This window comes from Anser anser, assembly GCF_964211835.1.
Source record: "Anser anser genome assembly, chromosome: 2".
In the NCBI taxonomy this organism is placed as follows: Eukaryota; Metazoa; Chordata; class Aves; order Anseriformes; family Anatidae; genus Anser; species Anser anser.
The window spans coordinates 89,230,347-89,246,594 of NC_139721.1; the positions used below are offsets into that span (position 1 = coordinate 89,230,347).

Consider the following 16,248-nt stretch of genomic DNA (forward strand, 5'->3'; position numbering starts at 1 on the left):
TGTGTTTTCAAAGAATGGTGCAGTTGATTAAAATTAATGTTAAAACTGTGAGAATTAAAAGATACCAAGATTTGGATTATTTCAGTTATTTAATTCAGAAGTGCAACTATCTTACCAGAGTTTAGTAAGTTGGAAAAGCTACTTTAGTTTCCCCCTTCAGTATTACTTGGATAATAGGTTGTGGTTTTTTTTCCTCTTCCATCCATAAGCAAGCAGCAAGCCAACAGTTACTTGTAATTACATACATCACTATGTTCTGCAGCTTTCAAGATGTAAATAATCAGAAAGAGGACTTCAAAGTTAAAGACTCAAAAATGAAAAGCTAGGGACAAAAACATGGCATGAGACAAAGAAACAAAATACTGCCAGATGAGTTTATTTTGCTTTTGCTGTAGCTCCCAGAAACTTTTCTGGAACAGACCAGACTAGTTTTACAAGGCAAAAGTAACATACAACACTGAGTACATGACAGACCACATTAAGATGCATCTAAATAACATTTTAGAATGCAGTGAATATACATTCTCATTATCTTTCACAATAAAATAAAAATTAATGCACTAATTTTCAGTAAAACCAGAAGAATTTGAAGTTTTGCATATCATTTCCTCCAGAATAGTTGAATGAATAGTAGCTTTTGTAATCTTATCCCTTTTATATAAGACCTTCCAAAAGAAGCCAGGTGATCTGTGCATGACTGGCATTTCATCAACCTCACTCTTGTACGACAATCATCTGTAGGGCAAACTTCCACTTCAAGGTGAAGGTTGTATTTATTTTAGCTATGCCAGCACCTGACACGTTCTGTGTTCTTTCAACTGAAAAAATTTTGAACACAGAAAGCAGAAACATAGAACCTCCTACCTGCTCCTCCAACAAGCGGAGAAGTGACAGCATAAATTTACTTCCACATACAGCACTGCCTTTGTGAATTAAAACCCTGATGATCTCCACAGCAGTTACCAATAAAGCTTAACGTTACAGAAACAGTAACATTAACAGACATGTAAGTTAGTGGGCATGTGGTGGTCATCTCCTGTCACTGAAGACAGAATTCTGTGTCAGTTTTGCATTCATCACCTATTGACAAACATGGTCTATACTGCTTTATCATCAAGTCCTGCTGCCATGATCCTCTCTAGGGGCTGAAAGCGGAAAAGCTCTTCATTTTCAGTGTAACAAATGTCTGGCTTCTAAATGCAATATTCATGTCTAGAAAAACCCCCAAAGCATTAGGAAACTTTAAATAAGCATCTCTCTTACAGCATAAAAACCATGGTAGATGTAAAATTCCAACTGCAAAAGAATTATACTGTTTCCTGAGACCCAAGTTTTACACAAATTGCTTCTGTGCAGCACTACAAAAATCAGTCAGGACACTGTCAGCTTACTGATGAATTTAAGTGTCTAGAAAAGTTCCTCGTTACTTCGGAGAGCACAAGTCAGCTCATGTCCTACTACAAAGCCTCACGTATCTTCTTAAAAGAAGAAAGTCTATAGCTTTTGCATTTCTATTCAGAGTAAGCCCTTCAAAATAAATTAAAAAAAAAAGATTGCAGAAGTTTCCGTATTTTTACTTTTTTTTTTTTTGTAACAAGCCATGCTTCCAAAATTTTTACTCATTTATTCTTAGAACGGAATCTGATATTTTAGTTCAGATGTAAACTTCTAAAACAAGGGTTTCAAGTTGTTGCAGATTTAATAACACAGATTTCATCATCATCCTGTTTCAAAACAGCAATGGAAACCTCAATAAGCACAGGTGTGTCTGCTAAAAATCTCTTCTTTATAACATAGTTTCTTGGCACATTCTGACTGGAATATTATAATGTCTGTCATCTTCAGTTATGAGAGTCACCACAGGCCAGTCCTCCTCTGGGTCATTGGGATAAAGTGTGATGAACTCATCCGTATTATACTTATACAGTCGATACACTTGGATGGTGTACTGCAGAGCATAAGCAAGGAGAAACATTTCCACCTACATCGGAAAAAAGCAGAAATACGGCATGTAAAAATCAAACATAGATTTACAAAATAGTGCATATAAAAAATACTAATACTGATCAGATGTCATTTTAAAATACGAGAAACGTGAATGCCTGTATGTGACTGCCTCTCAATCAGTATCTTGACCATTAAAGCCATTCATAACTTGGTGCACAGATAGCTGTACTATACATGCCTTTAACATAGCGCTCTTCAGATGCAAAAATGTCACAGTAAGATACAAGTCCTTCGGAAACACTGGTTTATACAGAGAATCCCATTTCCCTACTGCCATGAGCAGGTAGGAAAGACAGTCTCTCAGAGCAGTACTCATCCCATTAAGTCAATAAACCAGACAAGGACCAGCTTCAGGCAACGACCCTTCCCCCTGAAATTGGAATTCAGAGCAGGTACTCTGAATTTCTAGCCAATAAACAGCAGATGGAAAGCCCTTACAAAGCCTGTAGCTATCAAAGGGAATTCAGAAGATTTTTGCAGCTTCTTCCTCTATCTTCTCTACTACAGCGACAAGCATACCCTGTTCTAAATAACAATTTACAACAACAAATATTACCAAAATAAATAAGTTTAGTCAGCATGGAATTATGCAACATCACTTACTGACCAAAGTGGACAGCAAAAACATCACTGCTGACAAAAATCACTGCAGTTTCATCTTTGCAAGTCATCAGCTAATTTAACAGTAGTAGCAACCTGTCTCATCTATGCCAGGGTTACCAGATTTTTAAGCCAAGAACACAAATCAAACATAATGCTCCCATGTTCTTAGTGTTTTTAAGCTACTGAATTTAATTGATGTACCACGTGGATTTTTAAAACAGATGTTTCTACAGTCTTTAAGACTATTCATCTCATTAACTGCTAGGTTTTGTTCTGGGGTGCTTTTGTGATATGCATATCATTTCTGCAACATATGAGGCAATAAGTGCCATTAATTTATCAGAACCAGCAAGTCTATGTTCTGCACATGATCTTCATCACTTGAGTGTTAGCTTTTATCATATTTTTAAACAGCTAAATTAACAATTAAGAGACTAAGACAATAGCTACTATGAATAAATACCATACTTCCAAAGCATGATGTTACTTACCCCAATGTCATCAGCCACAGAAGAAAGAGCATTTAAAAGACCTTTACAGATCCTTAGTAAAAGCAAACGGTTCTACTATACTTTTTCTAATGAAAGATCAGACTAACAAAAGCTGGACAATTTCTTAAACCACTGCAAATTCCAAGCAGAAAAATAACACTAAAAGAACACTCTCTTCTTACTTGTTCAAGGCCTCCACTGTGACCTATTTGATTCAAATGATTATGCATTAACTGACAAGGGTTGCTGGATGTATCCCGTGCAAACAGTAACCATGAGAAAACAGGAACTCTCCTTCCATTTTTATCATCATTGTATAACTCAATGGCTGTGTTAAGCATCAAAAATTTCAGAGCTTCATACAGACTGTACTCCTCCTCTTCATTTTTAAACAATTTATCACATGCTTCTTGTTTCTCAATAGGACCCTTGATTTCACTTATATACTTCCACTGTAAAAACAAACAAGCAAACACAACATGTATCAATAGCCATCACTGTGCAGGAGCTGCAAAAAGCCACTTGTGAATCATCAGATGTTGAGCATATGCACTCAGAATTTAACTTGAAAAAGGCTCTGTACCTTTTTAAAAAACAATCTAGAGTATTTCCACAGCTGTAGCTCTGCCAAGGTCAAGCTGGGTTAGTCTGTTTTTGTGTTAGTCCTTAAGAGCAAAACGGGGGGACGTTGGAAATTGTTACAAGGTGGCAAAACACATTGTCAAAAGAAAAAGGCAACAGGCTTTTTGTTTCCTGTCATAAATCCTAGATTTTTCATACTCTTTACATTTCAGTTATTCAGAATGCATATTTGTATTGGGTTTATGTGGCAAGGTTTTGGCAGAAGGGAGGCTGCAGGGGTGGCCTCTGTGAGCAGAGGCCAGCAGCTGCCCCATGTCAGATTAGAGCCAGCTCCAGCCAGCTCCAAAAGGGACCCGCTGCTGGCCAGGGCCAAGCCAGGGAGCAACGCTGGGTGGGCCTCTGGGAGAGCAGGTTGAAAAAAGGGAAAACCCGCTGGGCAACAGCAGCTGGGAGAGAGGAGTGAGAAAAAGCCCTGCAGACCCCTAGGTCTGTGCAGGAGGGACACCCCGTGGTACGGGAAGGACGGCATCCCGTGGGAGGGACCCCACGTGGAGCAGGGGCAGAGAGTGACTGTGAGGGAGCAACAGAGACGAAGCGTCAGGGACTGACCGCAGCCCCAATTCCCCATTCTCCAGTGCCGCTTGGGCTGGGAGGTGGAAGAGGTGAATGGGAATAAGGTGGTTCTAGTTCTAATTGCTCTAGTCCCTTTTTAATTGGCAATAAGTTAATTTTCCCCGTGCTGAGTCTGTTTTGCCCATGACAGCAGTTGACAAGAGACCTCCCTGTTCTTATCTCAAGCCACAAGCTTTATCATATTTTCTCCCTGTTCTGAGAGAGGCCGTGTAGTGCTTGGCTACTTCTGCTTGTTAATCCAAAACAGCATTTCATTCCAACCCGCTTGAATGCAGCCTTCAAAATATTCTTTAAAAGTCTTTGAAAAAGAGAATATGCATAAACACTAAAACATGAACAACTGAAGAGTTTTATGTAGGCTCCAGAGTTTCAGGGGGCCATGGAAAGGAAAATGGGGCTAAGTAATACACTACTATCAACACAACCATTTTTCTTATTTGCAAGTGACCAAGAACAAACAAGTACTTTTCCAACCTTTTTCCTTAGTAGCATTAAATATTCTTTTATTTCATCACTTATTTCTCCCATCTTCCTGCCTAGTTTCTGCTTTAGCTGCCACTGCTTGATCCAGTCATATTTGCTCAACAAGTTCTCAGGAAGCTGGAAGTAGACAAAAGAAAAGGCAGTTTAAGTCAAAAAAATCTTGAAATAAATACTGCCTTACACATTAATATATACATATATATATTAAATGATTTTATACAATATATTTTTCACCTTAAAATGATCTGTTTTATGATTTCCTGAACAGATGTGATGCTATGACCACAACTGAACACAACTGGCTGGATAATACTTGCTGGCTAATGGTCAGAATACTGGTCTACTGCTTACTATTCCCTCATCTAAGCAATACATAAGCAACAGAAAAAAAAAATCACCTTAAGTTACTCAAGGTTTGATGGTTTTTAAACTCCAACAGCAGAAAACAGTGACTGTGTCTAAAAGTTTCCCTGAACCAAAAGCAAAAGAGGCTAAAGAGGTGATAACATCCACCAGATAAACCAGAATTCTTTGTAAATGCTTAATCCAGAGCATGAAAACTGTTTTGTTTTTTGCCTTTTTTTTTTTTTTTTTTCAGGGAACATTAATTAGAACACCATGGGACAAGGTTTCTTGTAAGAACAACCTGAAGATGGCTCCCCAGGGATGTGGTCACAGCACTGAGCCTGTCAGAGTTCAAGAAGCTTTTGGACAATGCTCTCAGACACATGGTCTGATGTTTATTTTCTGGTTTTTGGTGGTCCTTTGGGGACCTAGGAGTTGGACTCAAGGATCTTTTTGTGGGTCCCTTCCAACTCAGATGTTCTATGATTAGTTGATGCATGAGATCATACTTTAGCCTCAGAACGGCCTTTTGTACTGCTCACATGCTACACCTGCTCACTTAAGAGCTTTTACATTCCTCTTGAAGGATATACTGGCAGTTGCATGCCCAGTTTTTGGCCCTCATTTGTTATGCGTTACCATTTCACTGCTAGAGCTTGCACAGTAATTTGTGCCTCACATTAAATTAACTGCCTGGCTAGAGCAGCATGAATACCACCAGTCATTACCAGCCAGCTTTCATTTTATCCAGACTGCAAATTAATAGTATGTTCTCTTTAATGGCAAGCAAGTACTTAATGCCAGATACGCAATCCCCCCATTCCTTCTCAGTGCTACGCTAATTTGATACATGGAACTAAATCAAAGATTATTTGCCAGCAACTCCTATAGGTAGGTATATGCACATGAATCTAAACACCATTGTCACATTTTTTTTTAAAAGGTGTTGTATTGCTAGTTGTCACCACATGTTTCTCTTACATGCCCTCTGCTACTGCCTTTGATGCATTAACAGCTTATCTTAATCAGTGCCTTTTTATTAACTTGTATGCCTTTTCAAAAAGGTGTTAGTTACCATAGTATGACATACATTCCTTCTGTGAATCACAACAACAAAATAGGTGAACATGAAAATGTATGCAACTTCTTTGAAAGAGCACTGAGAAACTATCTTCTATAGTTTGACAGTGTCTAGAGAGTTGTCAGGAGAATAATTTTACAAAAAGGAAAACTTTTTACGATGTACTGCTGCAGTATGAAACATTTCACAAATATTTTTATCAGTAATTAAACATCTGACATTTTTGTAAAGATAATGATCACAATAAGAAATTTTAAAATAGCACAGAGTTATACAGGAAGGTGATAAGCGATAAGAATATTACCCTTTGATCTTGACCGCTGGCTACAACCGAGCGTGTCAGAGGTTCATCATTTATATATCTAGCAGCAACCTGGGTAACTGGAAACTTACTCCCCTGAAGCAGGCCGCTTTCGTATAGGCAGCTTCTTACATGTTTCTTCCATATTCAATTAGCACCAATGGACTTTGCTAACACAAGACAATTTTTGGAATATTTTTCTTCTATTCCTAACAAAACGCACTGTGTTTATCCATCAATGCTCCAGAAGGACTATTCTTCATGTCAGATTGGAGTTGCTCATATACTTATTTTAAGTAACATTTAAGACACAGGTTACACACATTCTGAAAAGCCTGCAGCATCCAATTTGTTAATCCAATTTCTAGAGAGAACGTCTATGGCACACAAAAATACATGATAATTTTAAAAAGATGTTTTTCCAGATGTGCTTAGAATAAGTTCTCTATAAATTTTTTACGGCCAGGTGTTTTAGGGGGAACCTTTCACTGCTGTATTACACGCACTAAGAAGAAATCAAAATAAAGACAAGTTACATTACATTCAGCATAATAACATTCATTCATTATACACTGGAAACTACGTTGACCTGGACTCAATTCCAGGTTGAAGCTATCGCTGTAAATCTACAACACAACCGAACACTACCACTTTTCAGTTTAAGCTATATTGAGGAGTGAGCATGTAACAGAGAAATAAAATGTTAAAATTATCCAATAGGTTAGAACCAACAACACCTACTGTCAGAAGATCTGTTTGACACATACCTTGGTAAAATCCTCACTCTGCAGCCAGGTTGGTAGCTGAGTAGCTTGACTTAGTGCCTGGAAGAGAGTTGCTCTGAGAGCACAATAGTTATCACCACGTACTCTCCTTATTGACGCAAATTTCTGAGCAACTGCTTCATATCCCTAGGAAAACACAAAATCCAAATAACATGAAAGCATTAATAAAACAATTCAAGGTACCAAGATATTTCAAGGCACTGGCACCGTAAAATGTATTAGAGTAGGAACATCCAAATGAAAATATTTTTAAAAAGATTTAATCTACTAAATGTTTTGAAAGTTTGTATGTGTTTATATCAAACTATGCTTTTTTTGCTTTTAGCTCTGCTGAATAACAAACAAGAAACCAATGAAACTGAAGTAGATAATTGGTTGTGGCATTTATTTGACTACACTGCAGAAACATCTTTGAAATGTAGGTAGCTAGCCTACTTAGATTTCAAATAAAATCCAAACACACACACAAGAACGTAAACCTAAAAACACAGCATGCTTACAAGAAGTTTCAGCAGTAGTTTATGCCATTTTACCCAATACATGTCACATGTGGCTTGCTTTTGCCTTAGGGAAAATTTGTGTTTATACTGAAATACCTTGACACGTCTCAGCACATTTGTCCCCTCCCTGCTGTTCCCAGACATACATGTGTAACAGGGCGCAACATTGAAATGCAAATTCTGAAGCTTAATATGTCTCTACAGCTCATTTACAGAGCTCTACATCTCTATTCTTACTAACCTCTTGAAGATGACACATGGATATTTTGATTTACACAAAGTATTTCAGGTTAATTCATACATACCGCTAAGTTCCCCACCCAACACCACTTCAAACAAAGAAAAGAACACCAAAACCAGTCTTCTTTATTTTATAACATTCTAGCTCAAAATTAATTAAAAAAATGTCCAAGACTTACAGAAAAAGAGATTCAGGAAAAATTAAAAGAAAAAGCCTGATCCTCATCAGCTCCCCATCTTAAAAATCAAGTCATTCACCTACTTCAGTTACTTTCCTTCTGCAAAAAAATTTTGGCCAACTGCTCTGCCATCTCAATAGTCCTTGTGATTACCATTTCACAGCAATAAACCAAATTTAAGTTGAAAACAGTAATGAAGAAGAGTCTAGGGTTTTTATTTTAATATTACCATGAGTATCCTTGCCAAAAATACATTTTGAACAAGTATGAACAAAACCATCTTCCAGTTGTTAGCCACTTCCATGACTAGACACTGAAAAATATTGCTGTTGCATTTCCTGTTTTAAAGGTCTTTTGCAGAGGAAACCATCTATGAAACATAGAAATATAAACAAAAAGCCCAATAAAAGTAAGAAAGTAGAACTTATACTTTTCTCATCCTTTTCGCTACTGGTGTATTTCCTCTCCATTCTTTTCTGCAATACTCCATGATATCCATTTCGGGTGCAACACTTGGTTTATATTCTGTCAATACAGAATAGGCAAGATTACACTGAGGAGAACTGTGAAACAGAACAACATAGAGAAAGCATTATTACTTAGACTTCTAAATACATGCTATCCCTTTAAAGTCACCTTGGTGCACAAAGAGACTGGCAGCATAACTTATAACTACTATGTAGCTATTAGTATTGTAGCCAGAAAAAAAAAAGCCATTTGCTCTGAGAATGACAAGTGAACAAAAAGAAGGACTTAGTTCAACAAAACAGAGAACACTCTGCTCCTGTCTTCCAAAAATATTAACTGGCAAAGAGAGAAATTATTAAGATACTCTTCATCATCTTAGCAGAGAAATCAGAGAAAAAAAATGTTCAACAGAAACTTCTCCTCTTCTTTCAAAAGCCAGACTATAAGGAAGAAAGACAACAGGTCTTCCTGAATATGCTGGGAAGAAAAAAATATGGTTCTCTTGGAATCCCAACAGCCTTTGCACCTAAACAAATAGGAGTAAGGTTATCAGGGGTGCTCAACAACAGATGCTTTTATAATGTATATAAATCAGTAATTCTCAAACACAACAGTCATAACATAGGCTGTATCACCGCTTTCCAAAGGATTCACATTCTCTCGTAAAGTAACAATAGAAACAAAAAAAATATATACAAAGAACAACTAGATTTGCGTAAAAGTGATCTTTTTGTGAATTAAAATTGTACAATGTAATCAGTCACGATAAGTAACTTCTATTGCACAGACATCCATGCACAAAAATCATTGGAAATGAAGGTCTTGAATTGTTACAAATTAGTGCTACAGTTAATTGTAATGCTGTAATTGAAATGCCACACAACGTTCAAACATACCTGAAGAGCTCATCTTGCAAACAAGTAGTATTTTCTCTCTCTCTATTTCTTCTGCATCGCGATACATGTCCTCCTCACTACAAAAAAATTGACACGTACGTCATGTAACAGCACTAATCTTATAGTCACTTACCTTTTACCCCTTTTTATCACCACAGGCAAACACTTATGTCTTTCTCCACGTACTATATCAATTTCATTTGATTTCCATCTTACACATTTGCATAAAACTCTTATTTATGACACCAATGGTAGTAATGAAACTGTCTGAATTGCTCTTCTGCCGGTTGTATGGAGATGACAGAGTGCTAAAGCCCCTTTATAATTGTACTTTTTATAAATTAGCAAACAATAAAAGCCAAAATGCCTTATTAATCTGTATACATGAATACTGCAACCTGTGCATGCAACTAAAAACATATTACCCACAAGAGCTTTATATCTTTTCCATAGGGGCTGAACAACATGCCTAATAACGAGCAGAATATGCAACAGAACATCACGATAAACAGCAGCCGGCTATCTTCAGCTGGTTTGAATGGTACCAACTTGAAACAAAATTCACAACCAGGCAAATGTTTCTGCTGTAATATAAGCTTTTGCTTTTTGGTCGAAGTATGCTGTCTTAAGAGTTAAGAGTCTCCATGTGAACCTATATGCACATATTCAGAACTCAAGTTACAACCACAAAGGAGGAAAAGATGGCCTGAAAGCACATGGTTTCTGTGCACAGCCCAGTGTTATCAAGAAGAGATCTCAAATCTGAGGTGTGACCATTACTGTAAGGAATGGAGGCCCATGCAGCATTCAAGAAAAAAAGACAGTAAATCACACACTCCTCTAAACTTGATTGGACAATAATAACACCTAATAAATAAACTTTTGAAAATCAGTTTCACAGCTAAAATACTTGGAAAAAAGTGTATCACCAAACATATTACTAAGCCATTTAGACTTACCACTAATTGGAGAAGGTTATATTGAAAGCTTGTATTTTGGAGAAAGTACATGTGCAAAAAAAGTGTAAGATTATTATTCGTTGCCCACTACTACTGGTGATTTCTAACATGTTACTCAAAACCCCAGTTTGCCTGCAAAAGACAAGAAAGAAATAAAGGCAGTGACCCTGCCTCATCTTACACAATGGAAGGAGGACAAGCAGTTAGGAAAACCATAAGGACAGGCTGTGTGTAGCCAGATGGTAAGTTACTCTCATTAAAGTTTAAATAATACATTGGTAAATTATGGCTCTGCGTTTCCTCTTCTTTATATCCAAATTAGCTTTTTTATGAAGGGGGAAAAAAAAAGTAAAGTTCCTAACCCATTTGCATATATTTCCCTCAAGAACAAGAAAAATGTTCAACATAAAGGGAAATATAGGTTGATACCAAGAAACTGTCACCTACAGTGCAGTCCTGTGAAGGTGCAGTTTAGTTTTTACTCAAATTTCCAACCTTCAACTTTCAAGCTGGGTTTCCTGGCTGCTCAAATAGCTGCTTGAAATCTGATGTGTAACAATACTAAAAAACTATAAATTAAAAACAGAAACAATAGATGTAGTCCCCCATAAAAGACCACTATCTGCTGAGAAGTCTCAGAGATACATATCCAAAGTCCTTATCCTTGTTACAGTGTGGCATTGGGCAAACCTTAATTTCTACACCTGATCTCATTTCTCACCAGAAATTTAGGGCCAACAATGCTTGTGAAGAGTTTCAAGAATACTTGATAACCTTGAAAACACAATGAAAAAATAAGAACTTGTTACCCAACAACAAGAGTGATCCCTAGCCTAGCTTATACACAGGCTAAATGCAGTAAGAAATATTTAAAATATAATGCAACAACCTCATCCTCTGAGCATGAACCTGCTTCTAGAAGGGATCCAACGGGACTTGGGGGAGCATTGCTTTGGGATACAGTCTTGAATACATTTAGATTACTAAGAGAAAACAGTGCTCATCTTGGTAAACTGAGTTAGGTCAAAGAAGTTTGATGTCAAATTAGCAGTGTGATGTTTCCTCCTGCAGATGATACTGTTTTCTTTCTGGGAGTTGATAACATAACAACATTAGCAGTTTACTTGACAGCTAACACCCAGCACAAACAAAGCACTGCAATTTACCCGAGCTGTTGTGAAATCAAGGTAGCTAAGAGGTGCAATCCATCTGCACAGACACTTTCATTTCAGAGAAGAGCTCACATCTTTGCATTGTTCTAGCCTAGTGATTATTCAGTTAAGTAAACCTGTGGAACCAAGAACACAGAAACTAAACCCTTTCCCATTAATCATCACAATATTTGACAATAGTGAAAATAACAGATGGAAAAGAACAATTGAATGAAAAAAAAATGAAAAAATGAGAATGAAAAAAGTTTGAAATAAATTTACATCTTTGACTTCAGCCTTACTTCTTGTAAGGCAAGAGACTTACAAAAACAGTTTGACTTCTGAATAAAGCTATAACACATTAAGTGAAACAACAGGAGGAGTCAGGAACAGAATACAGTCTTCACTATTACAGAAAACAAGCAGTGGTTAAAGCATTAGGATTAAAAAAGCCTTCTCCTGTTATCTGCACTACACCTTGCAAAGTGTCTGCAACATTAAAAACAAGCTACCAGAATACCCACCTTTACTTTTTACAGTTTCTACCCTCAAAGAACTTAGTACTGGATCAATTATTCCCTTAGACAGGGAAAGACTAAAAAGCACTAAAAAACCCACAAAGATTAAAACAATGCATCTGGCCGAAGGGTGAAGGTGGCCTTCATAAATTTCAAGATTTGACATTTAGACTGATTACACCAACTCATTGGAACCTCTGAAAGTGAATTTCTTAGCAAAATTTCATAAAGTGGAAGTACCCTTTTTTATGGGAAAAAGATTCTATATTAAACAAATCCTCACCTGTCCAGAGATAACTCCATTGCTGAAGGATTACAAGACACAGGTAAATATATTTCACAATTTCTTGAAGCATCCTCATCTGTCACAAGCGATGTAATCCTATTTGTCTCCTCAGATCCCCCAGTACTTCTGTATACGTATTCTTCTCTCATTTCCTCTGTAGATTGCCCTTTCTGCTCAGTAACTGCGTTTGCTGAGCCAAATTCATTAGAAGGAACACCAGCTTCCTTTTCATGCTTCATCATCTGTATCGCAGTACTCTTTTTCTGCAGCTGTTCTGCCCTGGCAGAATGGCTGAGTGGCTCTGTCATCCATCCCTGAAAGTTATCCTGGCTTTGAAGAATGCACACATAACGTGAATCTCTCGTGGTAGCGCAAAAGCACATGTTTTAAGAAAGTTGCAATATTTCAATAGTTAACTTATACTCTGGACATTCAGATGTTACTTAAATTATCTAAAAGAAGGAGCAACATCCAGAAGAGCTTGGTAAAGATAACAGTTCCCAAACTATTTCCAAACTCCTCTCCGCAGGAGGAGGAGATCAGTTCTCACTGAAGCAGTTCTGTGCCAGTTCCTCAAAAACTACCTGGGGCTCAATCACCTGAACACTTGATAATTAACAGAAATCCCAATGAAACAAGGATCAGTCTTGCAAGAAGAGCACGTTGACAAACTCAGGCGGTGCTCTGTGAAACGCCGTATTAAGCAATAACCCCGGTGCAATGCAAAAACCAGCGCTGGCTGTTGACCCCAGGATATTTCCCAAACCGCTGTGAAATAAGCTCCTGTGACACCTTCTAATAAGTTCTCCAAAGGCTCTGGATGTGCCCTCACAAGTATTTATGTCAAATTGTTACGTGCCCCCCCCCACCGCAAAAAGGAGGGTTGGTGTGCAGTTACCAAATTCACGCGGCGGACACCCCCGACCTGCCATCACCAGCCGCTATACTTAAAACTTTATTTAAGTCCTTCGGCGCCCAGCTCACAGGCCCCCGCCACAGCCTCTCCTTCCCCCCGCCGCCGTGCCCTCACGCCCCTTTCTTTCCGCCGCCACCCCCGGCACGGCGGCCACCCCTCCTCACCTTCCCGGCGCCCCGCAGCCGCGGAGCCTCCCGGAGCCCCGCGGAGGGCAGGAGGCCGCCGCCCGCCCGCCGCTCATGGCCGCGGGGCCGGCCGCGACCCAACCGCCCGCCTACAGCGGCCGCCGCCGCCCGCACCGAGCCCGCTCCGCCGCCGCTTCCGCCCCGGCCGCCGCCATCTTCCGGCCCGGCGCCGCTGGTCCCGGGTCATGCGGAGCGCCCGCACGGAACTCCGGCGCATGCGCGCCCCCCGCTGTGTGGCCGGCCGCCAAGATGGCCGCGGCCGCGGGAGGGAGAAGAGGGTTCCTGCTGGGAACCCGTCCGTGACGGGCTGTAGGGGCTTCCTCTCTTCCCCTTCCAATAAAGCGTAAAAAGAAAAGGCTTGTTGTTACAAGAAGTAAAAGGACTTACATGAAACCCCCAATCCTTGCTTACAGCGATAGATTATTTTAAATACATGGGGGAGCTGCTTTCCAGTTGTCAGATGCCCCCTGTAAAATGCCAGCACTGTAAAAGATAATGCACAGGTGACAGCCATCATATGGAGTTTGTCAGAGGCAGGAAACACCTCCTCCAGAAAATCAATCAATCAATCAATAAATAAATAGTCACCACATTGATTCAAGCCTAGGCCTTGATTTTAAGGTGTGTTTTTAATGATCCTCTCTCAAACAAAGCTGTAAAATATAAGAAATCCTTGGCCTTAGAGCGCTGCTGAGCAAGTTAAAAAATAAACCTTTCAAAGTTAAAATACATGTTACTCAGTTAAGTATACCCAATACTATTAAAAACAAGTAATATCCAGAACAGTAAAAAAGTAGAAAAATCATAGATTCATAGAATATCCCAAATTGGAAGGAAACCAAAAGGATCATCGAGTCCAACTCCTGGGTCCCGAAAGGACCACCTTTGGTAGAAGAAAGTCCATTTAAGTGAGCATTTTGGAGGGACTTCACCTTGAAATCAGGACTGAAGATGCCAGGAAAAAAAAAGTATTAATCTTTCAGCAATTCATTTTCCCTCACATGAATATACATTCTCTGTGTAATGCTAAGCTATGCTAAGACTGGGGAAAAATAACCACAAGCATTCTGACAGGAGGTTAGGTAGTAATTAAGACCTATAGAAAGACAAAATGACAATAACAAGCAATTTGCGATGTTACTCGTTTTTAAGTCACATAAAACTGATGGACATTTCTGTAAAAAAAAAAAAAACTGTTTCTTTTATTCTTGAGACACAAAGAACTATCATGAATGTTTGAGGGAAAGAAAAAAAAAGCATTACCTTATTTACCTTATTTACCTTATTTACCTTATTTACCTTATTATACCTTATACACTTCTCTTCTTTTCCCAGATTAAATCTGTGCTGGATTGCTCTTGACAATGATATTTCCTTTGAAAAATGCTTTTCTTTGAACAACTGTTTGATCTGCTGCTTTGACTCATAATGCATTCTTGTTTCACATTGGGCATTTGAGAATTACTCCTCTTCCAAAAGCCAGTCCACTTGAAATGTACCCATTTCCCGTGTTCCTTTAATGAAAATAATCTATATTCAGTAGCATTTAAGAGTCATTACAGTTGCCTGTCTTATAAGTCTTGAATTTATTTTGCATTTAGTATTTATCTACTTACAGATGTGATTTATGTCAATTACGTAACTTTTTCTTTTCTCTTCATCACAAAAAGACAAAAATTAAATCCCCAAAAGTAGTCATGTTCCTGATAAAACTTTGTGTTTGCATTAATTGAAAAAAAAATCCAAATGTAATCACTGGCTGAATAAATAAATTCAACAGAAAAGTCCACTCTCTCCACCTAATGCTCCCCCTACAAAAACAACTGGAAAAAGTTAATAATCTTCAAACTAGGTACGTTCTGTAGTTGAATTGATAAAGGTCATTCAAGAGAATATTTGTCAATTCAGTCTTTATGTAAAATACTAAGCATAAGGTTTCTGCCTCTTGTCAACAACGTATTACAAGCATATGTAAAATTTGTTATCTTAGCAAAGGTATTTTTAGGTTTAGCATAGGTACACAGTATCTGGAAGTAACTGGAATTTCCATGACACATTTCACAAATGTGTGGCAAAAGAGCTGTGTACTAGTCATTGCTTTCCAAGATCCAGAGATTCAAAGAATAGCTTTGTCTTGCATAAAGACCCCCTTCTCAGGGGCTGAATACATTAGCAGTTGAAGAGAGTGGAACAATACAAAATAATTTAAAGCTGAAGGAAATAAAAACTGGTATAATGAATCTGCAGTCCACCAAGTTGAAAACCAAAAGGGCTTGAGTGTAAAGTCATGAAGTTTTCTTCCATGTGAGACCCTTTTGTGTGCGTGCGGTGTTTTTTTGTTGTTTTTTCAGGATGCAGAGCCTCTACCTTGCAGGCACAATCATTTCTGTCAGCCTGTCCAAACAGGCATCCTCTAAACACTTTCTAACATTGTATATTTATTTTTTAACTTGGTGAAAACTCAGTATCTGTTATTGTTAGTGAGACCGATGCCAAGAAAAGATTCTAGTCTGCCTTCATTCAAACGTTCATTTATCCATTTAGATACCGTTTGTTTTCTTCACTCTAGCTCTCACGTTGTGCAGAAAATGCACTTTGTTCTTCTTAACTTTGGATCGTTTTACTGTATTATTTTTAAC

General features: G+C 38.3%; 1 protein-coding gene across 2 annotated transcripts; it reads right to left on the bottom strand.

Moving 5' to 3' along the window:
• Positions 1-360: 360 nt before the first annotated feature.
• On the bottom strand, positions 361-14,019 carry OTULIN (OTU deubiquitinase with linear linkage specificity). Of its 2 annotated transcripts, none has more exons than XM_083826136.1 (8): positions 13,997-14,019; positions 12,506-12,838; positions 9,595-9,671; positions 8,661-8,755; positions 7,294-7,437; positions 4,791-4,916; positions 3,284-3,553; positions 361-1,981 (listed from the first exon to the last, which is right to left on the bottom strand). In XM_083826136.1, exons 2-8 carry the CDS (start codon positions 12,814-12,816, stop codon positions 1,787-1,789), a joined length of 1,218 nt encoding a protein of 405 aa, XP_083682262.1. In that variant the 5' UTR covers positions 12,817-12,838; positions 13,997-14,019; the 3' UTR covers positions 361-1,786. The 2 variants fall into 2 exon arrangements, with proteins under 2 accessions (XP_083682262.1, XP_083682261.1); XM_083826135.1 differs by lacking the exon at positions 13,997-14,019 and adding an exon at positions 13,589-13,781.
• Positions 14,020-16,248: the final 2,229 nt, after the last annotated feature.

Coding starts and splice junctions, on each gene's coding strand:
- OTULIN (XM_083826135.1), bottom strand. CDS start 13,665: ATGAGCGGCGGGCGGGCGGCGGCCTCCTGCCCTCCGCGGGGCTCCGGG. Junction 7,438..8,660: donor TAGCGAAAAGGATGAGAAAA/GTATAAGTTCTA, acceptor GTGTTTTCCTAG/GGATATGAAGCAGTTGCTCA. Junction 3,554..4,790: donor TAATGCTACTAAGGAAAAAG/GTTGGAAAAGTA, acceptor TTGTTTTTACAG/TGGAAGTATATAAGTGAAAT.